Source organism: Gossypium raimondii, chromosome 4 (assembly GCF_025698545.1).
Source record: "Gossypium raimondii isolate GPD5lz chromosome 4, ASM2569854v1, whole genome shotgun sequence".
Taxonomy (NCBI): Eukaryota; Viridiplantae; Streptophyta; class Magnoliopsida; order Malvales; family Malvaceae; genus Gossypium; species Gossypium raimondii.
This window is the reverse complement of record NC_068568.1, coordinates 36,333,930-36,361,770: the sequence shown is the minus strand read 5'-3', so window position 1 is coordinate 36,361,770 and position 27,841 is coordinate 36,333,930. Positions and strand designations below refer to the sequence as shown.

The following is a 27,841-nucleotide window of genomic DNA, read 5'->3' as shown; positions in this document are numbered from 1 at the left end:
TTACTTTTTTGAATAACAACAAGCAATAAGGCGTTTAGGTGAACTAACTTCTACTTCTGTTTTATGTACGTATTTGTTTAAAAAAATAGAATAATTGATTATAAAGAATGAAAATATATAAGACATACGTAACATTAACCTTTTAAAACATACATACATAACTTCAGTTCCCAATAAATAAATAAAAATCCATATTCAAAGAAAAACGAGAAACCACCCCTACACAGCAGAATTTCACCTTTCACATCCCCTTTTACCCTTTACTTGTTCATTCATGATTCTGCTTCGGTTGGTGCTGCATGTCTAGCGACTAACGTGGTATAGAAAAGGCTGAATATTCTGCAGATATTTGTAGTTATCTAAACCACCATCTGTTCTTGGAAGACCTTCATGGCAGAAGCTGGCAACCCCAAAAGAACGTTGATGTTTTTCCTCTCTTTGCCATGAGATAGGAGCAATGTGACTTCCTTCTCAGGCAACGCAACTGGCCCTGATAGAACAGGCTCTCCCCATCCGAAATCTGTAGTATGGAAAGATAGCCTAGACCATGTAGTGATCAGCAGGGTTGACGACAAAGATGGCCTGGCTCTGGTTACCTCAAAGTAATCTATGGCTGATCTCATATAACCATCCGTAACCATCTTAATTGCATCCTGAATTAGAGCTACAGCATGTGAAATTGGCTTGTCCAATAGCTCACCAGCTTGGCATATGGAATTTGTCAACACAATGCCATTGCCGAAGTAGCCTTTTGGAAGAGGTGGGTCGAATTTAGGCCTGCCATCAACCGCGAAGAGAAGCTTGGTTTGTTGGTGGGATAGCAAGTTAAGTGCCTTGGTCCGAGCCCTCCATACGAATGCTGAAAGAGCTTCAAAAGTAGTGCATTTTTCAAGAACCCCATCCTCCATAGAATATTTCTTCAGTTTTTGTAGCTTCTCAGGATCAAAACAGAAAGATCTATAGAGCATTTGGTCTTTGTAGAGATCACCAGTGCTGGACTTGTCCTCTATCTCAGCAAATTCCTGATGCAGATGCTCTATCTTAGGAGGACTGCGGGCTTTCAGAATAGTTCTGTCGGAGAATGGAGGAACAGAAAGTGGAAGACCTCGGGCTGTTTCACCCCACGAGTTGACAAATTCCATAGCACCAATGCCATCAAACATGCAATGGTTCATGCACAGGCCAAGGACAAATCCTCCGCATTGGAACTTGGTCACCTGCAAAATTAAATTTATCATTCAGTTCAGATACACATATCAATTTGAGCTGTCCTCTTTTTCCAGAGGTGAAGGTAAAAAGCGCGCGCGCGCACACATATATATATATATATAATCAAAGCCACTACTAATAGATATCAAAATTTATAAAACAGAGGGACCAACAATTTTAGAAATAACAAGCACAATAGATATACTTGGAAGAGAGTCACGTAAGAGAGAACATTTAATTAATCATGAATCACAACTGAAAAAAAAAAAATACATTGTCGAACAAATTTGATAGTATGTTTTTCTGTGGCCGGTAAATAACTTATCAAACATTTAGGTGACCAAATTTTATTTAAATTGATAATAAATTTTAGTGGCAAATATATATATATATATTTGGTGAATTACAATAATAAGGTAAAACCCAAGCAACAAACATAACTAGCACGACTTGAACTCTGGCCAAGTTTGGAGCGGTGAACACGCTTGATTATAAAGTCATCACATGAGGTTCAAATCACAAGATATTTTATTAGCATAAAACAAAAATTTCTCAATAAAACAAACTATTTGAGAATTTGTACATAATAAAATTTTGAATTAATGACACAAATAAAAGGTGAGATAAAAATCATAGCGTCACTTCAAATTACCATATAAAACATAACATTCATCGTGACGAAATTAACATTTCACTTGTAAATTTCTTAATAGATTTGTCGTAGTGATGAAAACTACCTGTACAAGATGAATATTGCTGATGGTATTCAGGTTTATAAATGCTTGATGGTTATCATGAGAAGAAGTAAGTTTTCACATGTTGAACTTAAACTTGTTAAGTGGTGAGCATAGAGTCAACAGATTAGAGTTGTAATATGCACATTGTGTTAGTGGAGAAGTTTGTAATACCTGAGCCACTAGAGGTGGCATCTCCAGTATGTTTGTTGCACCAGGAATGTCATAAACCAACTTCCCAAGAGTCTCAGGATCAGGCTTTGTTATGTCTCCAATCTCCTCCATCGTACAGTTAGCTTCAGCTTTGACGAACAGTGCCCCTTCTCCAGTGCAGTCCACAATAAGTTTACCCTCAGAGCTGATGGTTAGCCGCCCAGCAAGGGGATAGTAATGAACAAGAACCTTTCTCAATGCATCCATGATCACTTCACCAGCATCGTCGTTCCCTTTTTCATCCGACTTGAAGCAGTATATGGTGCGAACAATTACGGCAATGTTTTGGTCAAGATTAGAGAGAAAGTATAGATCCTTTGGTGTCTCTTCAGCGGGAGAAACCAGGGTTGGCTCTCCTTGCTTCACACTAATTAGCTGGGACACTTTGCCATTGGACTTCTTCTCCATTATAGCTGAACCTTCGATAACATCTACACCCTGGATCATAAAATAAGAACATGAGAGGATATAAAGCCAGAAAAAAAAACAAGGAAAGTTGGTCTATATTTAATGCGTCTAAATGCCAGAATTGATGGAGGAGATTAGTAAAAACAAACCATGTGGAAAGCTAAAAGAGATATTGAAAGATTTCAGAGTAAACTGAAGAAAACAATGATTGGTCGTTTGAGAGAATTGCAGCAAACAAAAAGTTAAAACTACAAAACCAAGGATTGCATTGGCTCGATGGTCGAGGCCACTCATAAATTTGTAGTGGAATGGATGAAGGGGGTAAATCTACAAGGGAGCCGAGTCAGAATTTTGATGGTATGTGTTTGAGGAAATGAAAATGACATGAAAGGTCATGTGTCTATGTTTCATTGGACAGAAGATTTTGGGTATTGGTTAATGTGGTTTGGGTAGGCTACTGGTCACAACAGACCAAGGAGTGTGGCGTGCGCAAATGTGGATAGGTTGTTGGGGGTTGGCATCCCAATTCTTTCTTTTATCATTTTCCCATTTCACACACATTTACTTTTTTATCATTAAACTTGTTATCTATTTTTCATTAAGACTGTTTAGTTGCAAGCTAATTTGGTCCTCAAGGATTACAAGATATTTCTTAGCTTGCTTATCACTCAAATTAATGCTTTGAATACGAAATCGTAAATTATATCTTGTGATTTACTCTATGAATTAGTAATCAGCTTATCTTTAATATTAAGTGTTCAAAATGTTTTAAAAATCAAAAGTTGCTTAAACCATTCATATATAATCTTGATGGATTAGTTATAGCTTAACTACTAAAGAAAACTTAGGAATAAGATATTCTTCAACTGCCACTGTTTTTTTTTTTTTTTTGGAATCGAAATGGCTCAAGTAAGCGAAAAGTAAGCATTATTTTTGGACAACAAATTCGTTTGAGTGTTGCAATCAGTACTTTGTGAAGAGAAAAACAAAACAAAAACAAAAATCAGTACATCAACAAGAAATCATAAACTTTTAGCAGTGGTTCATGGCTCTTCCTATATTTACTCAAGTTTGACTTCTATCATTGAGAAAACTGTGAAGAACTGCTTCAAAACTGGAAATATGTCAACATAATAGCATATCATTTGCATATTCTCAGACTATATTTGTAACATCCCAAAATTTCCAACTAGATACATGGCACTATTTTGATACGGATATAGTGAATGTTCAAGAAAATTAAAAAATTTCTAGATAAAAGATTTGTTTTGAAATAAAGTGATTTTGGATATATGAAAATAATTTTAGAAGAGAAAAGGTGATAAAAGAATTAAATCACAAATTTTCAAAAGTTCGAGGATTATAATGCAAATTCAACCAAAAAGAAAATAAGAGTTTTCTTTGCCTATTTGACATGAATTGGAATATGAATTGGTATGGGGAATATCACTTTTGAGACTAAATTGAAAAGATTATGAAATATAGAGATTAAATTGTAAATTTCTTAATTTTATCGAGAGAAAAGGGAAAATGCAATTTTATCATATATGGATGTTTATAAGTGAATTATAATATTTGGAATTGATAGTTGCCTATTATGGAGAAGAAAGTGTACAAAGAGTTAAAAAAGAGGGTAAAATAATAATTTTTCCATAAAAAGTAATTTTATCATTTCTTAAATATTTTTTTATGAAAATATTATTTTGACAATATATTTGATAGATGATTTCATTGGAACCATTGAATCATGGTATATGAAAATTGTGCTGAGCTTGTGCTTAAATTTGTTGTATGTGGACTACCACCGGCTTTCTTCCCTATGGAGGTTCTCTCTTCTTTCTTTCTTTCTTTTTCTTTTTCAATTTTCATGCTGGGTGTGCTTGTGATTAAAGTTGAAAAAGCACTTTTCTGTTATAAATATCTTATTAAATGGGTGTTCATTAAGATCAAGATAAGTTTAGATGTACTTTAAATTCTTATAGTCATTAGAAGTAGATCTCTACTTTTTTTATACTTCTTATGCCTATAAATAGATAGTTTGGAGAAGTTTTGTATATCTGATCGATCAATAAAATACGCTCTCTCTCTTTTGCTCTCCCATTTTCCTTGTTCTTTACTTTATGTCCTTTTATTTTATTACATGTTATCAGTACGATTATCTTTTAACTATTTTTCTCCATAAGTCACAAATTTTTTTCCCTTTCACCAAGTCTCACCCCTTTCAAGCAACAACCAATGCAATAGCCGATCACTCAAATTTGCCACTCAAGTTGTTGTCGATTGCCTTCTAGAGCTACTGTTATTTTAGTCTTCAATTGAGTTCTGTGCATTATGGGTAATCATATGCAAAGAAATTTATATAATCCTTACGTGGTATGTTTTTCTCCTTTGTTGATTGATTTTTGATAAAATTATTTTATTAAAAATATTATTACTTTAAGCTTTCTTTTAAACTAAGATTTTTTTATAAAATTATAGTATGTATGATATTTGGATGATTAAATTTTTTATGATTAAATTATTATTAAATATGCTTGAAATTATTGTATTATATATTTTAAATTGAATTTATAAATATTTGATTAGACCATCATAAGATTTTATAACATATGTGGTATTAAAATTTGGTACAATGTGTATCGGATAACTTTCAAGCATCATACACGAAAATTTTGATTTTTTATTAAATGATTTTTTACTATTAGATTATAAATGTTATTACGAAAACAAAGTTGTTTTACTACTTGTAATAGTGCTTGTGATAATAGTCGTGGTGATAACAATGATGTTAAAGAATCTCAAGTATATTTTACTAAAATTTATTTATTATATCATGTTTATTATAATTGGAGACTAATCATGACAACATGGATAGATAGATTTTGACTTGAAATCTACGCATGTTCGTCCTAGTAAATCTATTGCATTCCTCGAAGTGAACGCAAAAGAAAATATAAATCAATATTATTCTAATATTTGGTAATACAAAATTAGTCGAAAGCGCTAGAAGAGCTAATATATTAATATCTTGTGATGGTTAATCCATTGGTTTTAAAAGATATTCTTAATGGATCTCATATTGAGATTGTGAATGAGAAAAAGATTATTTTTCATATGAACCAAAAGAGGATTGGGTTATTTATATTTTGAATCGAACTCGAGACCTCTTGCACCCTAAGCGAGAAACATACCAATAGACCAAATGCCCTGCATTTGAAGATTTTGGCGTATTCCCTGAAACGAATATTACATATAATTGTTTGGAATTTATATTTATTTTGTTAACTTAGTGGCATTGTAAACTTCACATTGATTTAGAAATTTCCAGTAGTAAATGCCACAATAGTGCTTATATGTGGATACAAAGTAAAAGGAATGATAGTAAAATTATCAATTTGTCACAATTTATATTGACATTATTAGTACAATTGAAATGAATTTTAAAGTAAACCAAAAGTTTACTGATACAAATGCATTTACTACTTGACATGATCAGTTAGACCATCTTGAATCATATATGATGCGAAATTAATTGAGAATTCATATGGACATTTATTAAAGAACCAGAAGATTCTTTAATTTAAATAATTCTCATTTGTTATTTGTTCTCAATGAAAATTGATTCTTAGAAACTCACTAACTAAAGTTGAGATTTAATGTCTTGCATTTCTGAAATGAATATGGGACCATTCATCCACAATGTGGATGATTTTGATATTATATGATTTTGGTAGATGCATCTACCAAACAATCACGTATGTGTTATCAACTTGCAATCTGTTATTTGCAAGATTGCTTGTTTAAATAATTAATTTCAGATCATGCAATTAAGACAATTCATTTTGCTAATACTGATGAGTTTATATCTCAGTCTTGTATTGATTGAGTTTGAAAAACTTTTGTAAAAGTTTGTTATATATGTGCGTAATAGTTTAGAGAAATTATTGATTGAACGCCTCTGGTTAATGTCTAAATCATTACTTATGAGAACTAAACTTCCTATTTTAACATGAGATTATGTTGATTTACGTGTTGTACGCATCAAACCAACAAGTTATAAATACTCCCCATTACAATTGGTCTTGACTAAGAGCTAAATATTTTTCATCTTTGAATTTTTGTATGTGCATATATGTTCCAATTGCTCCACCACAATGCACAAAGATGAGTAATCCTCAAAGGAAGTTGGGAATATATATTAATTACAAGTCTCTTTGTATTATTGAATGTTTTGAATGTATTGGAGATTCAATTATGACATGATTTGTTATTACAATTTTGATTCAATAGTTTTCCCGACATTAGGGGGAGAGAAATAATAACTTGTAATGAGTTAAGGGGAAAGTAATTTGAACTAGAAGTTCAACAAGGATAACACATTACAAGTTAATTGTCAGATGTATTTACAAACTTAATTAGAATAACCAGGTGTTATATATCATCTAATATTTTAACTTTAACCAAAGTCCGAGTAGGACAATTAGTGAGAATAAATAATAGATTGATTTGTTCCAAAGATGAATTTTTTTCTAGATGGTCATATAGTGGAGGCAGGTGCTCCAGAAGAGACCCAAGACATAACTAATAAGGAAAACTCTAGAAGAGATTCAGATACCTAAAACTGAAGATTAAAATAATGAAAATAAGATATCTCGATAAGTTAGGTCAATTCGAGAAAATGTGGAATCAAATAATGAAAGTGGTCGACAATGATTTTGCATGCAATATTATTAAGAAATATAGATATGGGATAAATTGATCAAAATAGAAAGATGTAACTCACGTACAATTAAATTCGTGGAGTTTTTGGACTAGTAGTCCAAATATTTAAAGGTATAAAGCTAGTGAGGGTGAAAATGAAATAGTTTTGCAAAAGTGAAATAAAAATATGAATTTTTTCACTAAGACCTGGCATTGATTATGAAAAGATATAATAGTTTTTTGTGGTGGATGTAATAACCTTTAGATATATTATTTTGACAATTCATAAAAGATTTAACTTGCGTCTAATGGTTGTTGTTACAACTTTTATGAATCACTATATAGTAAAGTTTATATTAAAATCCTTAAAGGATTTAGGATGCTAGAAGCATATTGAAATTCTTGGGAAATTATTCATTTATATGAATTAAAATAGTTTGAACATATATGGTAAATACTAGTTGAAGGAGAATTATAAAATGATCCAAAATACCTATATGTGTTGATAAATTATAAAACTAACATATTTTAATCTCATTCTTAATGCGTTTTTGGATGATTATTTATGCAAATTGGTGAATTTGATGCTCCTAATCCCTTTAATTCATGTTCTTATACTTAGGTGAGCATTTGGGAGCAAAAGGAGCGAAAATTAAAGAAAAATAGCATATTTCAAGAGCCACACGGGCTGGAAACACGCCTATGTGCCAGCCTGTGTCGATTTCACAACTTGCTTCCCGAACACGTGGAAAAACTCAATTTTTAGGCTTCCTAAGTATTCTACAGTCTATAAATACCAAATAGAAGAAGAGATATGGGGGCCATCAGAGAATATCAAGAAAACAACTCAAAGAACGCCATTGGAGCCATTTTTGAAGTAGATTTCCATCAAGATCGAAGACCTCCTTTAATTTCTTCTAAAGTTTTTATGAGTTTCTTTGTTTCTTATGGTTTTTCTGACTTTAAGATGTTTTTTATTCAGAATTATGAACTAATTCCCAAGATACCTAGGGAGGATGAAACTTATGACGAATTTTATTATTTAACTTCTATTTTACATGATAAATACTTTATTCTTGTTCTCAATTATGTGTGTATTTCTTGTTTTAATTTTTTCGGGATATTAATTCATGTTTAATGTGCTTAATTCAGTGGAGTAAAAGTCCTTGTTTAAGAGTAGATCTACATAATTAAGTGGAGTTGCATGCAATCCTAGAAATAGGATGACATAAATCTATCGGATTAGAGTCAAATCTAATAGGGGAATCCATAGATCGAGTTAATACGACAATAGGGGTTTTAATTAGAAAGAGATTTCAATTAATCAACCTAGAGTCAGTTGTTCTTACTCTCAAAAGAGATATTAGCATAATTTAGGGATTTCTACGGATCAAGACACCAAGTGATTAAATCGTTTAAATCAAAATAATAATAATAAAAGGAGTCTAGGTGGATTCTTTCCTGAGTATTGTCTCTCTCATTGGTTATCTTTCGATTATTTTCCTGATTCATTCTCTGTTGTGTTCTTCGTTAAATTAGTTTAGTAATTTTAGATTAAAACACATCACTCCAAATTATCGGGTAAATAATAAGAAAACATAATTTCTAATAATTTTAGTCATCGTGGATACGATATCTCTACTTACTGTAGCTATACTATTGTTTGATAGGTGCGTTTGTCTTAGTTGTATTTTTAGTTAATACGGAAAACACACATTAAGTTTTTGTCGCCGTTGCCGGGGACTGAAATATTAGGAAAACTTTATTTTTATTAATTTAGACATTCTAGTTTTTTTTTTTTTGCTTCTAGCAGGTTCTTTTGGTTTATGACTAGAAGAAACTCGTCGGGACCATTACTTTTCGATACTGAAATTGAAAGTACAACTCGTAGAAATTGTAGAGAAGCAAGGCAAAGTCAAAAAATTATAGTAGACGAACAAGAGGACATTATTATTACTGAGGAGATGGGTGATAACTAGAATATTCAACTACCTCTTGCAGCTGCTGCATCTCCTGTTCCTCGTACTATCTACGATTATGCCAAGCCCACTCTAACTAGGGCTAAACTGAATATTGTACGACCCACCATTGCTACAAATAACCTCGAAATGAAGCCGAACACAATTTAGATGGTACAACAGTATGTTCAGTTTGATGATTTGCGAGACGAAGATCCAAATACTCATTTGGCAAATTTCCTAGAAATCTTTGATACTTTTTCAAGATTAATGGTGCCATTGATGACGCCATTTGCTTATGGTTGTTCCCATTCTCATTGAAGAACAAAGCTAAACAATGGTTAAACAATTTACCACGAGGTTCCATCACTACATGGGCTCAAATGACCGAGAAGTTCCTTCTGAAGTACTTCCCTCCGGTTAAGACAGCCAAGTTGAGGAATGATATATCTTCCTTTGTTCAGATCAATTTAGAGACTTTATATGATGCATGAGAGAGATACAAAAATCTATTGAGACGGTGCCCTCACCATGGGTTACCCTTATGGTTACAAGTTCAAACCTTCTATAATGGTTTGAATCCCTCAACAAGGTAGTTAATCGACGCAGTAGCTGGTGGAACACTTAACAATAAAACACCCGAAGCGGCTTATGAATTTATTGAGATGACACTAAATCATTATCAGTGGCAAGTCATGAGGACTAAGCTGATGAAAGTAGCTGATGTCTTTAATTTAGATGCAGTCACCATGTTAACAAACCAGGTAAAAGTACTTAATAAAAATAAATTTGGACCGTCTTAGGCTGAAAAATTAATTCGTCTCGATGCTTCAAAAATACTTCTTGGTTTTGCGCTTCTAGTAGTGTCTGCCGAGTCAATTTTCGCCCTTTGTGCGAATCTGTTGAAAATAAATCATAATTAATCATAATTTATTATAAAATTAATTAAAATTCAATATGTTAATAATTTAAGTACAATTTAATTATTTTATAATTATATTATATTTTTCGATAAGAATTACACCAAAACTGCATGAATTTGAGTTAAAAAGGGCATGAAAAAGTATATATATTTTTTGTGTTTCCACACCCCCAAACTTAATTCATTTCTCATCTCGAGTAATGCACAAATTGAAAAAAATTTCTTGGAAGTGAGATTTGAGTGGTTAAACACTTGTTTAGACAAAACTAGTTAAGTTTTCAGTATAAAGGTTTAGAGGCTTTGATCTATGATTTTGGAATGATTTAATGGTGTTTGTTGCTATTTGTAATGCCTCTGTAATGTGTTTGATGTGTATGAAAAGTTTCAATTCATTTGGGAGCATCCACAAACATGGACAGAGGCAAATTAAAGCTTACTTGAGTATGGTAGTTGAAGTAATGATTGCTACGATGAGTGATTTGATATACTGCATTTAAACTCCAGTACGCAGGCTAAGGTAACATATGCAAATACCCTGCTTAATTAATATGCGAACATTGATTTCTCCTGGTACAAACTATTGAAATTTTGTTTGAGTGTAGGGTATGCATGCTGAGCGATTTTAATGAGCCAAATGCATGAATTTAAAACGTGCATGTAGTTATAGGAATAAAATAGGTAGGTCATAGCTATAAACCATGTACTTGACATGATAAGTGTGTGTGAATTGTGCATTTAATTATTGTGTGTGTGTGTGTGTGTGTGTGTGTGTGTGTGTGAGCATAATATTAAAGGCGAGCTAATGTTCTAAAAAGGTATGTGTACATAATATATATGTGTGGATCTTGATTATATATATAATATATATATATATGCATGGATGGGTCTTGTTTTATATAATATATATGTATATGGGTTTTATAATGGTTGCAAAGTAATAATAAAAAATCAATAATATGAACTATTATAACATGCGAATTTTACTGATAATGTACATCTATGCATGCACGAACCAATATGTGAATTATGAGCTCTATGGTAATGAAAGCTTTGATTAGTGCAAAATTATATTCTTGTGAAATGCTAGGTGCAAGCTCAACCGTAGTGCGAGCCAATTATATTTGCGTACTGTGTTATATTGTGAACCATGTTAACTTGGTGAATTATATTATTATGGCGAACTGTGTTAATCTGGTATCTGTATTAATATGGCGAACTGTATTAATTTGCCAAACCGTGTATTATGAGATTTTGAGTTGTATGTAAGCTAAGCTATTGCGTACCTTATGCTAAATAAAATATACGAACAATGATTTATGTGAGCTATGTCATGAATGATATGTGAACTACGTTATGTGTGCAATATATGTTGCATGAAAGTTATATTATTTGTGAACTATGCTCTATCGTGAATTGTGAATTACGAACTGTGTTATAACGTGCTAGTTCTGCTTAATTGTGAGTCATTATACCGAATATTGTGAATGTTTTGAAGAGATATTTTGGCATCATGACCTTATGGAACCATTGGATATAGTTGGCATGTCATAGGATTGTGAGTACTCATCCTCATTATTGCGATGGGCATTATGCCCAAAAATAGTGTTGGAGATATAAGGGAATGTCGAGCATAGCACCATTCAATGGAGATAGTGCAGGGCTCTATGAGTCAAGAGTGTTGGAGAGTGTAAGCATTCGTGCTACACTTATATCAGAGACAGCATAGGGCTCTTTGAGTCCAAAAGTGAGGTGTTATAAAGAGATCCGTTTATCCAATATGTGGTGACAGAGTCCACTTATAGGTGGTGATGGAGTCCCCTATATGTTTCATAATCACAAAAATGTCAATTTCTCATTGTTTGAGATATATGAGTTATGATGTGGTATGAATGAATTATTGTATTGAATGAATTGTTATAGTGTATGAACTGTTATTTTATGCGGACTGCCTATTCTATATGAACCGTTTAATTCGTGTAAACTGTTATCTTATTCGAGCTATGATAAAAAGTGAATAATTTAAGTATGCCTATTTCACCTAACCTGACTGATGTGTTTATTTATGGTATATTTGAGCACTCATTGAGCTTTCATAAGCTCACCCACTCTTTTATATCATTGCAGTGATTTAGCTTGTGAAGAGTTGGGGAAGTGCACCATCCAAGTGATCCATAACGAGGCTATTCCTTGGTATGTTGATGTGTTCCCAAATCCAATTGAGGAAGGCAATGTGGGACCAAATAGTAGGATTTAGAATTAGACTTTGTTATAATTGTTGGGTTGTAATTGGACAGATTTGGAACTTTTATTACTGCTTCATATAAATGATTGAATGGTAGATTGTGAATGTTTGATAAATGGTGTGAGTAATTGTTTGACTAACTTGTAAGTGCAGGTTGAAGAGTCGCTAGTTATCGAAGTAAGTCTTATATGTTTTATGTGTGATTTGGAAATTAATCATGAGCTTAATTTGCATGGAATATAAAATTGGACAAATTACATAAATAGTAGGTGAACTAATTAAAATTGTACAAATTATATGTGATTCTATGAAGAGACGCATGATGTTCTAATGAATTTTCCTAAACAACATTTAAACGTATTACTCTACTATTCTATTTTCAACCATGTGAAATGGAGTTTTCAACTATTTATCATATTACGATTTAAATCTAAACAAATGTTTTTAAATAAAATGTTTTCCAAAGTCCTTACTAATACAACCTTTTTAAACTTATTGCATGCATTTATTTTGACTGAAGTTTTCAAGGTAAATGTCTATTAAATATTAAATTGTGAATTAGTCTTGTTGTTGATTGTTGATCAGAGTAGCGAAGCGAAAACATGACTTTAGGACTTTACATATTTAAATTAGTAATTGTGTGAGGTGTGATTGGTTGAATGTTGTGTTTCGACGGAAAATCACTTCGGTGGCTAATTTGATGTTCAAAATTTGGGGTCGGACTATCATGTTTGGGTTTGAGACACCACACTCTAACTATCTCTATTGGGATGGTGAGTTGCTAGGATCCTTGAGCTTGGGAGGAACTCTTTTAGACACTACCGCGATGCATTCCTCATTAAGAGTGATTTTGCTCTCCTCTCATTATTTTCTTCCTATGGGCATAACATCTCTAAGGAATTTGGCATATTTGGAAATTTTCTCAAGGAGCTCTAACAAGGGGAGGATCACATTCAAGGCCTTAAACATATTGAGGAATTGCAATAACTCATCACTCTGTTTCTTCATTTTCTCTTCTAGACGTGAAGAAAATGGTATGGGCATTAGGCTTTGTGGTGGTGGTGGTGGAGGAAAGGTTCTATCCTCTGGTTCAACTTTTTTGGGCTCTCTATTAGGTCATTCCTTCTCTCCCACCCCATCTTCAACACTAAGAGTTCGGGTGCTCTCATTATCCTCACTAACTTCTTTCTCCCCGCAATTTGATCAGATAGGTTCCTTAACCATAGACCCTGATCTAAGGGTGATCTCTTTGGTGTGTTCCTTCCCTTCCCTTTTTGGATTAGGTTTGGTATTACTAGGTATGCTAGAGGCTACGTTGTTTTGCAATAATTGCAAGACTTGGTCTGATTGACCACTATTTTGGCGCACATTGGCTTGCACTACATGAAAGTCTTCCTCTACCTCACTTACCCTAATCAACAACAGAGGGTTGCTACTATAGGTTGGTTTTCTCTCTTGATATATAAGCCAAAAATTTTTTGACCGACTTTAAAATTTAAAATATAATTAAAAATAAACCCACTATTTCCCTCACATTTACCGGTTTATGTGGAGTTATGCCTCAAATTTTTTGACTTTTTTTCTCCCAGTTAAACTCTGTTTTTACTTTACCACTTAAACTCTGATTAGTGTAGGTTATTTTAATATTATTTTTTACTTAAACTCTGATTCGTGTAGGTTATTTTAATATTATTTGATCTACAAATTTAGCCTATAAATAGGTCATTTTTCCACCCTCAAAAAATAACTCATTACACATTTAGGTATTAACTTTTACAAGCTTTCAGAGAATTTTGTGTTTACGTTTTAATGGTTCTTATTCCAGGTTTTGAGGTTTAGTTTTATCTCCATCTTTTGTACTCTTCATTTTTGCCGTTTTGGTGAAATTATCTTTGTCCGTGGTTTTTTTATCCTTTTTGGAAGGGTTTTTCCATGTAAAATATTTGTGTTCGGTATTTTCAATTTCTTCATTATTTTACTTGTTCGTTGCTTAAACCGAGTTCATCCCTAACAAATTGGTATCAGATTTAGTTCAATTTTCGCAATCAACTCGTTCAGAGATGGCAGCAAGAAGGTTGATATTGATAAATTCGATGGCATCATAAATTTCAATCCGTGGTAAGTTCGAATGATGGCAATTTTGATTCAGGGCGATCTTGAGAAGGTCTCGTACAAAGAAGAAGCCTGCAGACATGGATAAATCAGAATGGGATATGTTAGATAAAAATGATGTATCCACGATTCAGTTATGTCTAACAAATAATGTGTTGCAGAAGGTTTTGATAAAGAAAATGGCATTCACCTTATGGAAAAAGTTAAAAACCCTTTATGCAACAAAGTCTCTAGCTAATCGATTCGCGCTGAAACAACAGTTGTATACGTTCCACATAAACGAAGGTGAGCACTTTAGAGATCACATCAATCGATTTATTACTCTTTTAAATTATTTAAAGAATGTTGGTGTTCAGATTAACGATAAAGATCAAGCTATGTTATTATTGTGCTCTTTACCCCTTTTATATAAGTCTTTCAGGGAAACTTTGATTTATGGCAAAGATAATCTCTCATTCGAGGATGTGAAGGGTCATCTATTGAGCAAAGACAAAATCGACAATGAGTTTGGTTCGAATATCAAGTCAGGTAGACAAGTCTCGATTTTGGTAACACCAAGGAAGCGAGACAAGAGATGTCACTATTGTAAGAAGTTAGGTTACATCAAGGTAGATTGTTACAAACTGCGAAATAAAAGGGTTGCTGAGAGCAACAAGGAAGATTTAGTTGGTGCTAATTTGGTCAATGACAAGGCTGATGATTTCTTATTGGTGTCAATAAGTGAAAAAACCGAGCTTACATCCGAGTGGATCTTGGATTCGGGGTGTTCTTTCCACATGTGTCCCAATAGGGACTGGTTCTCCACATAGAGATCAGTTGAAGGTGGAGTTGTGCGCATAGGGAATGGTTCATCCAGTAAGGTAACCTATATTAGTACTGTTCAGACGGGATAATTAAGACACTGTCAAATGTCAGGCATATGCCTGACGTAAAGAAAAATCCCATCTCCTTGGGAAAAGGTTGTAAAATTAACATCGAGTCAGACAGAATTAAGGTATCTCGTGGGGCTCTCGTTTTGATGAAAGGTAAAAATATTGGCAGTCTTTATGTTCTGGAAGGATCAATGGTGACTGATGAAATAGGACATCTCTCGTCTGTTAAGGAGTCGAAGTCGAATCGTTTGAAGCGGATAACTTGGTCATAGGAGGGAAAAATGTATGGTCGTTTCATATAAGCGAGGTTCTCTTTTGGGTACAGGTTTTTAAAAGATATGGAATTGTATTCATGGAAATCAAACCCAGGTCAATTTTGGTTTGGAAATGCACAAGTCAAAGACTAAAAGTCTACCAACTTCTAAGCACAGCTTTAACTCAGTTAATATCGAGCATAGTTCGAGATAAGCCCATGGTGGGCTTTGGCAAAGAAGGCATTATGGAAATACGAGTCAGTGTGGAGATTTGTGGAGTTAGGCCTCGTATTTTCGGCTTTTCTTCTCCTAGTTAAACTCTGTTTTTAGTTTACCACTTAAATTCTGATTAGTGTAGGTTATTTTAATATTAGTTTCCCACTTAAACTCTGATTAGTGTAGGTTATTTTAATATTATTTGACCTACAAATCTAACCTATAAATAGGCCCTTTTTCCACCCTAGAAAAATAACCCATTACACATTAGGTATTAACTTTTACAAGCTTTCAGAAAATTTTGTGTTTACGATTTGAGGGTTATTATTTTAGGTTTCGGGGTTTAATTTTATCTCCCTCTTTTTTTCTTTTCATTTTTTCCGTTTTAGTGAAATTATATTTGCCCGTAGTTTTTTATCCTCTTCGGAAGGGTTTTCCACGTAAAATATGTGTTCGATCTTTTCAATTTCTTCGTTATTTTACTTGTTCGTTGCTTAACTCAGGTTTATCCCCAACAATTTACCTTCTTTTTTCGAAAAGGGATAGAAGTGTCTTTAAATCCAAAAAATTTCACAGGCCAAACAACTCTTTCAAAGTTTAAACTAATTTTTTTGGTCTCTCTACTTTCAGCTCATGTTGTTTAAGTTGCTTGTCTGTAGTTCTGTATTCTCAGGTGTATATATATATTTTCTCTTTCTCTTTCTCTTTCTTTTTTTTTTCTCAAGTGTTTATTTTCAACTCATGTTGTTTGAAACTTGCATTGGTTATGTGTGTAGAATTTGCAAGGTCATCCAGAGAGGAATTGTGGCTATAATTGGCATCCAATAAGTCAAGCTTATGCTATTGAGTAGTATGATTGTCCTACATTAGGTTACAAATTAGGTTGTAAATGCCTGTAATTTGATTCTAGCCTTAGATGTTTTTAGTAATTGAAGTGGATTTTAATGTAGCTTGTGCCACTATTAAACATTGATGACCTAAAGTTATCTTTGAAGCTTTTTCAAAAGTGAATGGCTTCGTTCTAGAGTTTTTTGGCTGAGATAATTTATTTTTATTGAATGATGAGATTTTTATATGTGGAGTTTATTAGTGAATGATATGTTTTATATTTAAAATTTTATTTAATATCATTCATTTAAATTTTAAATTTTAAAATATAATATATTAAATATATTTTTTTTAAAATATTGATAATTCTGAAATGGTATATTAGAATAGACTGATATGTACTAGTTCCAGTAATAAAAAAATATGTCCATCGATACAATACTGACTACTTTAATTGCAAACCCAAAACAAATTTTTTGAACTCAACTTCAAGTGCATGTCAAAAAAGCATGAAGGGATTGGAAGAAGTACAAGGAAGAAAGAGATTCTTCTCACGACCAAGGACAACAATATTATGATGTTACATTGATTTTTTTTTTTTGAATAATCTCATTATAGGTTCTGATCATATCTTCTCTTTTTAAAATAATGCCTAGAACTACCCATAGCCCCTCCCCAACCCATAAATAGGAGAATAATGCACTTCAGCACATTTAAACCCAACTCCTCCAGCATTGGCAACAATGCTCATGCCAATCGAGCTAAGACTCAATCGATATTTTTTAAAATTCTTGTGTCCTTTGTTATATAATATATATATATATATATATATATATATATATTAAATTTTGGGTTAAGTCAAGTCGGATTGAGCCAAGCTAAGTATGGGTTTGAAATGTTTTCTCCAAGTCTTGGGCCTAAATTTTTTTTATCCAAATCTTTCCAAATTTTGAATAGGCCTTCAAGTTTGAATAGATAACCTCAAGTCCATAACAAATATGTTTTGAAAACAAATTTTTACTTTTATATACTATTTTTTTTCAATTTTTAAAATTAAAAAAAAACTTTTAAAAGTAAAAAAAAAAAAGGTAAACTACTAAAATAGTCACTCTTGTTTGCCTCATGTTACTTTTTAGTCACTTATATTTGAAATGTTACACTATTATTTTGTTACATAATGGTCACTCTGTTGATCAAATCTTGTCACATCCTAAAAACCAGGTTTGTAGAAATTGGTTAGTGAACCGAGAGAGTGGTCACACCATATTTTTAGTTAATGTTGTGAATTTGCGTCAAGTGAATTGATCTGGTCTAGTGGTTAAAGTGTTGTGTTTGTGTGTGAGAGGTCCTATGTTTAAATTCCTTCTCTTGAATTTTTGTTATTTTCATCTCAACCCCTAATTTTGGATATTAAGCTTATATATTAATTTTGTTCAATTGTAGATAAGAATGAGTCTACTGGTTCAATGGTAAGGCTTCAACTTACTTAGAGGTCCCACCTTTAATTGAATCTGATTGGGCGCAAAAGTGGAACTCTTTTTGCTATAATCCTTACATGTGCCATCCAAGTGTTTGAAAGGGAGGTTGAATTTGGATACCAGATAAATCTAGTAGGGTGTGTCATATCATCGTTTTTCGGAAACAGTAAGGTGTGTAGCGAAAATCTCAAAAAAAAAAAAACAACGAACGACATAAAGTCAAAAAACCCACTGTTGACGCCACACGGGCGTGTGGGCCACATGGGTTGGGTTAATTAGACCGTGTGCCAGGACGTGTGGGCCACTTGGGCATGTGGGCCCATTTTTAGTAAAATTTAATTAGGGTTGTGTTTTGAAATGCTATTCGAGGTCAGTAATTTTGTAGAATTTGTTAAGTGATATGTAAAATGCCTATTAAATGAAAATTATTGTTCTAATATGGTTGCATAAATTCTGGAGGTATGTTGCCTCATAAAATTTGGTTATGATATGTAAAATTGTGAGCATCGTTAGCATGTTTTTTATTAGCTAAGTATATGCGTTTACTGATGAGTTATGTTTTGTTCCAATTCTCATGGCATGTATCATTGTGATTATTCTGATTTAAGTGTTGTTAATTATAGAAATCTGACATATTTGTTTTACAAAGCATGAAAACTCATGCCTACTGAATTCTGTTAAATATACGATTGCATGTTCAACATGCTTACTCTTCTGATTCTGTATTTGCATGCTATGTCACATTGCATGGGGTTTGTGATAATATGGTGATGAGGAAGTTTTAGCAGTTTAATGATCTGCATTATCTGGTGGTTTAACCACATATTTGTTCTAGCAACTTGACTGCAAATATAGTGGCTTGACCACACATATCTGTTCTGGCAGCTTGACTGCAATATAGTGGCTTGACTACATATATCTGATCTGGCATTTTAACTGCAACTGTGGTGACATTGTCCACAATTATCTATTGGTGTATTTTTGGATAGACTAGTTTTGAGGAACTCTTTTTGGTGTGTAGCGGAGTTGGGTAGGAAGTTTTTTGAAAAATTTGCATATGTTTTCTAAAAATATCGTATTGACATAAGCATGCATTCACAATTTTGCCATTTGAATTTGGTGAAATTCTCTGTGATGTTTTGATTTGTTTATTATGTTATCTGTGTTTTTATTTGAGTTAAGTTAGACACTAAGCTTTTTAGCTCACCCCTTCATTTCACCATTTCAGGTAATCGACAGAATTAGGAAAGGATGACATTTCGGAACTCGGACTGATTTTCTCGCATATGATGGTTTAAATTACTAAAAATTAAATTTTCAGGACTTTTGATTTTTGAACTAATTTTTGGATTTAATTTTGGTTTTGGGTTTTTGTGGTGGTTTTTGTTATTTAATTAAAGATTTTTGCATGTTTTCTGTAAACTAAAATAAATGCTTGGGTTTCAAAATTAAACAAGCTAAGGTTTCTCGCTGCAAATTTGAAATGGGTTTTACGAAAGTTAATAACAAAAGTTTCAGAATATGTACAATCGACAAAGTTATACGTTTTCATTTATCGAAATTACGTTTTTCAAATTATTAACTCCAAAATCTTCACTGAAACACAACGTATCAAATTAAATGCTTTTCCGTAAAATAAATAGGTTTTGCGTATGATTTTCTAATAAAGAAAAACATGTAAAAGTATTTTCAAAAAATAATATTTTTAGATCACACGATTTCCAAAATTAGATTTTAATTTGGGTTTTCAAACGGGAAGCGTAATATCTTAAGATCTAGCCATAACATTTAGGCTGGGTGCGCTGTTACAGATCTGTTACCTCTCAAATGACAGCTCGACGTGATAATTAAAATAGATTTTAAATGCCAACGTGAATGTCATGAGAAAAGTTAAATTTCTTTTTGAAAATAGAATACAAAATTTTATCCTAAAACCCAATTTTTTTCAGTTTAAAAACAAGCAACAATTGTGGTTTTTTTTTTTTTTTGTTACCATTAGAAAGGAGAAGAGAAGAGAAGAAGAAAACACATAGAAAAGAAAAGAAGAAGAAGAGATGAAAACATCAACCTCTAAGCCTGCTTGTCATTGTTGGTTGCTTATAATATACAAATAAACAAATATGAAACATATCCTTTTTATTTGTCACGTATACAAAAAAAAACATGTAACTAAGTCAAACAAAATTAACTATTTCAATAATTTACCCTAAAATAAGTTCCGACTGCAAATGAACATTTGGATATCTACAACAATACAGAAAAGGAAGAGAAAATAACAAAGGAAAATGATGGGGAGGAAAAATGATTGAATACCTGAAGGCAAAATTCTTAAGAAAACTGCTGACAATAAGAATAAATAAGAGTAAAAAGCTATCAAGCAGTATCTCTCTTATGGATTTGCTCCCTACCCCTTTTTGAGTTCTATTTTACGATTAAGTGGGGGGTTCCATAGCATATACTTGCTCTTGCTAGTAAATTTTGCAACCAACCGGACCTTCCTCCTGTATTGCTTGAAGCAACTGCTCAGTAGAGTTTGGTCCCGAAGTAGAAGAAACAGAGGCAGCAAGCTTGCTGAATATAACTTGCAAAATTGAAGGTGAGGTACCTCGAACCCGTTGTATGTGTTTAATCGCTAATTGAATCTCTTTAGCATCAGCTAACCATTTCAGCATAACGACATGGGTATCTGAATGAGCTATATCAGAATTTAGAACACACAGCAACTTAGAAGCAACAGGAAACTGACCTGCAAGAACCATACCATGTTTGTTAAACCATGTTAATTTCTAAATGAATATGTAACCTGTATGATAAGGTTTGGAACATTACCTTTTCTGCAGAGATGTATGACAAAAGTGCCCAATATTGTTTGTGCAAGCCTCACATCCTGTTCAACAGATTTATTGAAGATTTCAAAAGCGGATTTAAAATCTGATTCTTGACAAAGTCCTTCGAGAAGAGCTGTATATGTTGTAGCATCCGGTGTTACCCCTTTCTCTGCCATATGACGAAAAAGGCGCGTAGCCTCTTCAACTTCCCCTATCTGTGAGAGCTTTCCAATGAGGATATTGTATGTACTCAAGTTTCCTGGGCACCCACTTGCAAACATCTCATCCCACAGCCTTTTGGCAGGACGCACCAAATCTTCTTTACAACATGCTTCCATAAGATGATTGTAAAACAAGACATTTGGGCTTAACCCTTTTGTCTTCATCTCCTGAAGAACCTTATAAGCCTCCCTTAATCTCCCAGCCCTGCAGAAGAATGAAACCATCACATTGTAACTCTCCAAATCCGAGAAATAACCATGTGAAAACAAAACCTGGTAAACTTCCCATAATTCATCACCCTTGCTACGCTTGCATAAATTCTTACTCAAATTACTCAAGGTTGACAAAGTGGGTAATCTCCCTTTCCCAACCATGAAATTCAAAAACATGATTGCTGAACCAGGATCAATCCTGGAAACTGATCCTATCAATGCATTCAAAACATCATCTTCAATAGGAAAATTCCCACTCACAATGGCTTCACCTAAATCCCTTGCTTCACTTATCCGCCTCTCCAGGATCAGCCCTAAGATAAACTCTCTATAGTCATTACTCCTTGGAGCCACACCTAGCTTTCTCTTCTTCTTCAAAACCAACTCCCTCTCAACCACATTGTTGGTCATTCTGAACGCTTCTGCTACAATGCTATAAGCTATAAAATCAGGCTTGCAACCCCTGCTCCTCAACTCATCCAATGCCCAAAAAGCCTCTGATTCTCTTGATGAGAAACAAAGTCCATGAACTACCAAAACTGCGATGATTGATCCATTAACATCCCAAGAACTTCCTTTTTTCACTTCATCTAACAAACTCAAAACTTTACTCAATTCACCATTTTTACAGGTACTCCAAATAAACAAACCAAGCCCAATTGTATTAAAAACAATACCTTTCTGAAACATTTCATCAAACACTTTCTGGGACTCAACAAAGTAACCATCTGAAACTGAAGTAGCCAAAAGTGAGTTACATAATTCAGATCCCAGCTCTGCACTCAAAGAGTTCACTTCATTAAAAACCCAGATTGCGTTCTGGGTTTTCTTTCCTTTGATCAAAGAACTAATTATAAAGCGATAAACCGAGGGGTCAAGAGAGAGTTTCTGAGCTTTGACTTGCTTTAAGAGGGCTTCAATGGCATTAAATTGGCGGGAAGACGAGAGAGATTTGAGAATTGACTGATAAGATATTGAATCATGGGAAAATCCAGGTTTCCGAGAGGCCCAGTTGAAGAAGCCGAGAGCAAGAGAATAGTGAGTGAAGGGGAAGGAGTCGATGACACGAGCGACAAGTGACGGAGTCAGCGACTCACGACAACCAAGTCGGAGAAGGGTCTGTTCGAGAGACGGAGTCCAAGTCGGATTTGGGGTTGCATGGTTGGATGCGGAGATCAATGCTCGGCCTATTCTAGTTGTTAAGTCAGTCACTGTTCTCATGACTGGATCAGAAAAGAGTTACGAGACAGCTAAAGACATGGGGGCAAATGCTATATGGGAGAAAGATGATTGATCGATCGATCGATCGATCGATCCTGATAATAGACTAATAATCGTTTTATCATTGGAAAACAATCATCCCTTTATACAAAAACTCAGGAATACTGTCTTGGTGCGAGGCGCCTTTTGAGAATAAAATCCCTTTATAAACCATCCGGTTTGCATTAGAGTTGATTTTAAAATATTTTCACACCATGCTTCTATACAAACTTCTAGCCATGTTTTTATTAAACTATACAAATGTTACTTACAATAGACAGTGAAGATATACAAATACCAGCAGTAACTTTTACAGTGTAGTGACTGGCTGATGTTTTTTCTTTTCCTTTGCAGTATCAGGGCATTGGTAACCAAGCAAGGGAGAAGCTAAATATTTACAGTGTTTTCCCCCTATGTATATCTTTTGGTTTAATATCTGATATTCCTGTACAAATATATCTACTTAAAAGAGGAGGAGATGTCTCAAGAGTAAGATCTGATTAACTTGAAATTCTGAAAAGTTCGAGCTTTGAATAGATTTCCAAAGAAATGACCCATTGTTGTCTCCTGATGAGGTAGTTTTGGTGCAAGACTTGAGTTACATTTCACCTGTAATGCGGTATGTCCAATCTGTGCACGGATAGAATCGATGATCTTGGGATCAACTGGATTTCCTGTCACATCTGTGACATAGAAGGTATCCTTGGCCTTGCCACCTTTTGTTGAAATTAATGCTCTCCTGATACACAAGCTGTTTTCCCGGAATATGCGGGTGATGTCAGACAGGAGTCCAAGTCTGTCGTCTGTGCACAATTCTAGTTCCAGCCCCTGTACCATGAAAATGATGAGGGTATTGTAATATCATGAAACCATGCTTACCATAATCATTTTTCTTGGTTTCTTTTGGTTTTATTTATTCCATGTGTGTGTGTGTACATGTCGTGTTGTGCCAAGCTGGTTTTTTTATACCTCAGATGCCCTCCTCTCAATGGCTGCTTCTAGACATTGAATAACACGAACACGCTCAGCTTCCGAGCTAATGGGGAGCCCATCTACATGTCTGATGTAGAATTCCTACAACGAAACATAAGTTCTGTTTAGTGGGAAATAGGGGAAAAAACAGTTTATCACTGTTAAGATGCAATCGCAAGCAATAACAACTTGTGCTTAACTGAGTAGAATTCCAATACAAATTGGATTACAACGTCAGCATCAATCTTACGCTAGTGGTTTCAATAGCATCAACTTGTCAACTGTTAAAGTTGACCATTGGCTAATAGTGACTATAATAAAAAGGGTTTGCTATTGTCATTTTTTTACCAGCTACTTCACTGTAACCAACTCACCTGATAAGCTTCGATCCTTCCTGTGTTCACCATTCCATGAAAAACAACATATTGCATATCTGTGAGAGTGCAGACTATATCAAACAATAGTTTCGGCCTATCTTTTGACCTCATGGTAACAACAGTGTAATCTTTCTCGATATTCAACAGAGTGACTTGAGGTCTTGAACTCCCTTCCTCTACCGCCCTAACTCCTGCCTTCTCGACCCTTTCATAGTCCCTGTCTGCGAACATGATTTGATGCAACCTTCTCTCCCTGTGCATAACACCTGGAGCTGAAAGCGTTGTTTTCGCAGTTTTCAAGTCATCACTTCCTTTGAGAACATTACAAAGCAATTCCTTTATCATTGAGAGACGTTTTGGATCACTGATTGCGCAGCTCATTGAATCATCTGTCACATGAACTACAGCAGCTGCCCTAGCATTATGGGTCCATATCTCAGCATTTACAACATTGCAATGGAGGTCCGCAAGAACTGCACATACTTCAGATAATAGACCAGGCCTATCAGTGCCAGCAAGTTCAATCGATGTATGCTCTTCTGCAGGCATCACGCCTACGGAGCCTCTCCGTGACGGCACAAAGCCAGCACTAGTTTCAATTCTCTGCAAAACAGACTATATAAGATAAGCCAGTAGTTAAATTCATTGAACAATAAGGATGAGGTAAGTTCTTACACTCTGAATATAGTCCATAACTTCCTTATCTCTAATTTTGTTGCCATCATTGTCAACAACATTAAAGACTGAAACATACAAGTAACTGGTTAACCCGGGATTTAACATACAATTCAAGCAGGTTTTAAGAAAAAAACCCTTACCATCCATAAACCATCCTCCATCAGATGATATGTATGCCTTTGTTATTGTAAGATTCATATCTGTAAGCACTTGGACAACTTCCAGGAGAATCCCATGTTTGTTGACACTGTCAACCTAACCAGCAAAATTCATATTTAAACCATTATAGATAGGTTGATAAACAGAGATCTAAGGAACTAATTAGCCACATAAGATAACCTAATTACAGCAAAGGCAGAGGCAAGAAGCTTACCTGGATAACAGTGGCATCCTCACAAGCATTGTTGTCAATCACAACTCTGCAACAAAAATAAGCATACATCTCATATTAACCCTACTTTTTTTTTTTTTCAACTAATCAAATAAAAGAGCCTTCAAGGAAACATGTCATTTTGGCATAGAAAGTCCAATTGCCGCTCTTGATTTTGGAACTCTAATTGGCTACCATGAAAATAACAATAAGAAAAAAAAGAGAGAAGAAAAATAGCTTTGATCAACACAAAGCAGAAAGAAAAGAAGAAGAGAAAATTAAATAAAAAGATTGAAACAATAACGATAAGAAAAAGGATAACTTGTAAAACCTGGATTTTATTTTCTAAAAACTTGGAGGAAAAAAGAAGAGAAAAATTTGACAGACCCTTGAACAAATTCAAATAAAAATTAATACTGTCCCATCAAAAATCCAAAAAACGAAAAGCAATACCTGGGTTGGTTCACCCTCCGGACAAGCTTAGCAAATTCATCATCCATCTCTCAAAAAAGAATCCAACTTTCTCCAAACTAAAGACCACCCAACTTTCCCCAGAAATAATTTATTAGACCACAAATACCAAAGCCCAGAATTCCAAAAGCACCTTTTATATCTTCTATTTTGATACTATTCAAATTTGAAAAAGGAAAAAAATTGGCTTTTTCCAATATTCAAGGAAAACACAACACAAGAGCGAGAGAACGAAAAGTAGTACTATAAAAAGTAAAGTAAAACCTTAGCCATTTAAAATCAATCCCAAGTTGAAAAATAAATATGAAAAAGACCTCGTTTCATTCGTTCTTTCTTTTTTAATTCATCTCTCCCTAATTTTGAATTAAATTAGGTTTTATTATTTAAATATTTTATTAAAAGTTATTAGATTCTTTTATATTTTTAAATAATTTTTTTCATTTTAGAAAAAACAATACAAAAATTATAATAAAAAAAGGTTATGAATGTCGAGATTTAAACCCCGTCCTATATTAATCTATAAAATCCTGTTTTAACCACTTCAATTATAGTTTTATTCTAGCATTTATACATTTCAATTTTATTATTCATATTAATAATTTCATTAATTGAGAATATCAACTCATAAAAAGTAAATAATTTTGAATTTAATCTTTTAATTTGATGTATTTATTTAAATTTATTTTATTTTATTTTATTTTAATGTATGTATATGTTATTATTAATTCTAAAAATTAGATATTATAATAATATGTGGTAAAATTTCTAATTTTAATTAAAAATATAGAATCTATAATATTGTTAACGTGGAAGTAAGAGATTGGTTGGAGGGGCGGTTATGTCTGCTGAAAAGCGCTGTTGTAGCACACGGAGATTTTGGCAGCACGTGAGGCAGAAAATAGGGGAGGATGACGTGTTAAATGTGCACGTGGTGAAAACAGTTTGGTCGGATATTTTTATTTTTCCCCTGTTTTTGGCGGCAATCCTAGCCCACGTTATTTCAATGCCTAACCGCTTTCAATTTTGTTTTGAAAACTTAGGTTCAATTTTATTTGGTTGGATAAATTTTAAATTTTTGAATCACTTAATCAACACAATAAAATTTTTAATATTATTTAATAAAGTCTTAATTGTTATGAATATATTATTAAGTGGATGTCCATCATGATCAAGATAAAGTTTTGATGTATTTTAAATTTTAATAGTTATTAGAATTAGATTTCTACTTCTTTTATATTTCTTTTGCCTATTAATAGAGACTCTGATCAAGCATTGTAATCATCCCTTTGATTAATAAAGTACATTCTCTTTTGCTTTCATATTTTTTTTGTTCTTTATTCTCTACATCTCTCTTTATTTTATAATACGTTATCAGCACAATGATTCTCTATATTTTTTCAAAATCTTTCGAAGTCGTCCCACAGATCAAAATCTTTTTCACCTTACAACTTCATCTTCGGGATGTTGAAAGATTCAATCTTAGAATGGATTATGGCTTTTATTCCCGATCTTTGATTTATTGTACAAGCATAGGTAAAGTATAGATTTGGTAAGAAATTTTTATATTTCGACCATATGTTTTTTTTTTAATTAAGGTATGAATACTATTAATTTTTATTTGACATAAATTTCGCATTCTAATGGTATTTGATTTTTACCTTTCTAGGTTAATTTTTTTATGTAAAAGACAAAATTGTTAATTAGATATGTTTGCTACTAATATGATATATTTTTCCTATTATTATTTTTTGATAAATCATTTTTTGAAGTTTTTTTAATTAAGTTATATTATGCATAATATTTAGATGTTTTGATTATTAAATTTTTGTTATTAAATATTCTTGAAATTTTATTTATGGTGGAAAGTGTTATTAACTTACCATTGTTAATTAAAGGGAAATTTGATAGGATTTATTTAGTCTTATTAACTTGCTAATTTTGAATGATTGTATGATATCTTTTAAATTAAATTTATAAATATTTTATTAGAGCAACATTATATTTTATAATATATATGTGATATTGAAATTTGGTACAATGTGTATTGGATAATTGTCAAGCATCGTATACGAAAATTTTAATTATTTATTAAATGATTTTTACAGTTATATTATAAATGTTATTACGAAAACAAAGTTGTTTTACTACTTGTAATAGTTCTCGTGATAATAGTCAAAGTGATGACGATGATGTTAAAGATCTTCGGTATATTTTACTATGTTTTATTTATTATATTATGTTTATTATAGTTGGAAAATAATCATGACAACATGAGTAGATAGATTATGATTTGAAATCTCACGC

General features: G+C 33.0%; 3 protein-coding genes and 1 non-coding gene across 5 annotated transcripts; all 4 read right to left on the bottom strand.

The window, feature by feature from the left end:
- Positions 1-114: 114 nt before the first annotated feature.
- LOC105780143 (omega-hydroxypalmitate O-feruloyl transferase) lies at positions 115-2,905 on the bottom strand. Its single transcript, XM_012604282.2, has 3 exons — positions 2,714-2,905; positions 2,118-2,594; positions 115-1,217 (listed from the first exon to the last, which is right to left on the bottom strand). Exons 1-3 carry the CDS (start codon positions 2,714-2,716, stop codon positions 360-362), a joined length of 1,338 nt encoding a protein of 445 aa, XP_012459736.1. The 5' UTR covers positions 2,717-2,905; the 3' UTR covers positions 115-359.
- A 6,749-nt stretch (positions 2,906-9,654) lies between these two features.
- On the bottom strand, positions 9,655-9,761 carry LOC128040689 (small nucleolar RNA R71). The gene has a single exon (XR_008195495.1). It is a non-coding gene; the product is annotated as a small nucleolar RNA R71 (small nucleolar RNA).
- A 10,441-nt stretch (positions 9,762-20,202) lies between these two features.
- Positions 20,203-22,804, bottom strand: LOC105780229 (pentatricopeptide repeat-containing protein At5g14080). Its single transcript, XM_012604430.2, has 2 exons — positions 20,977-22,804; positions 20,203-20,893 (listed from the first exon to the last, which is right to left on the bottom strand). Exons 1-2 carry the CDS (start codon positions 22,628-22,630, stop codon positions 20,616-20,618), a joined length of 1,932 nt encoding a protein of 643 aa, XP_012459884.1. The 5' UTR covers positions 22,631-22,804; the 3' UTR covers positions 20,203-20,615.
- An 84-nt stretch (positions 22,805-22,888) lies between these two features.
- LOC105780231 (ACT domain-containing protein ACR6) lies at positions 22,889-25,796 on the bottom strand. Of its 2 annotated transcripts, XM_012604431.2 has the most exons (7): positions 25,520-25,796; positions 25,070-25,115; positions 24,837-24,951; positions 24,694-24,761; positions 24,016-24,621; positions 23,639-23,743; positions 22,889-23,497 (listed from the first exon to the last, which is right to left on the bottom strand). In XM_012604431.2, exons 1-7 carry the CDS (start codon positions 25,564-25,566, stop codon positions 23,153-23,155), a joined length of 1,332 nt encoding a protein of 443 aa, XP_012459885.1. In that variant the 5' UTR covers positions 25,567-25,796; the 3' UTR covers positions 22,889-23,152. The 2 variants fall into 2 exon arrangements, with proteins under 2 accessions (XP_012459885.1, XP_012459887.1); XM_012604433.2 differs by lacking the exons at positions 24,694-24,761; positions 25,520-25,796 and having other exon boundaries at positions 24,016-24,633.
- Positions 25,797-27,841: the final 2,045 nt, after the last annotated feature.

Excerpts from the sequence above, each read along its gene's own strand:
- LOC105780143 (XM_012604282.2), bottom strand. Across the intron at positions 1,218-2,117 it reads TGCCACCTCTAGTGGCTCAG|GTGACCAAGTTCCAATGCGG; the intron begins GTATTACAAACT and ends TTAATTTTGCAG.
- LOC105780229 (XM_012604430.2), bottom strand. The coding sequence starts at position 22,630 with ATGAGAACAGTGACTGACTTAACAACTAGAATAGGCCGAGCATTGATC. Across the intron at positions 20,894-20,976 it reads CATACATCTCTGCAGAAAAG|GTCAGTTTCCTGTTGCTTCT; the intron begins GTAATGTTCCAA and ends TGGTTCTTGCAG.
- LOC105780231 (XM_012604431.2), bottom strand. The coding sequence starts at position 25,566 with ATGGATGATGAATTTGCTAAGCTTGTCCGGAGGGTGAACCAACCCAG. Across the intron at positions 24,952-25,069 it reads AGGATGCCACTGTTATCCAG|GTTGACAGTGTCAACAAACA; the intron begins GTAAGCTTCTTG and ends TTTGCTGGTTAG. Across the intron at positions 23,498-23,638 it reads TTGAGAGGAGGGCATCTGAG|GGGCTGGAACTAGAATTGTG; the intron begins GTATAAAAAAAC and ends TTCATGGTACAG.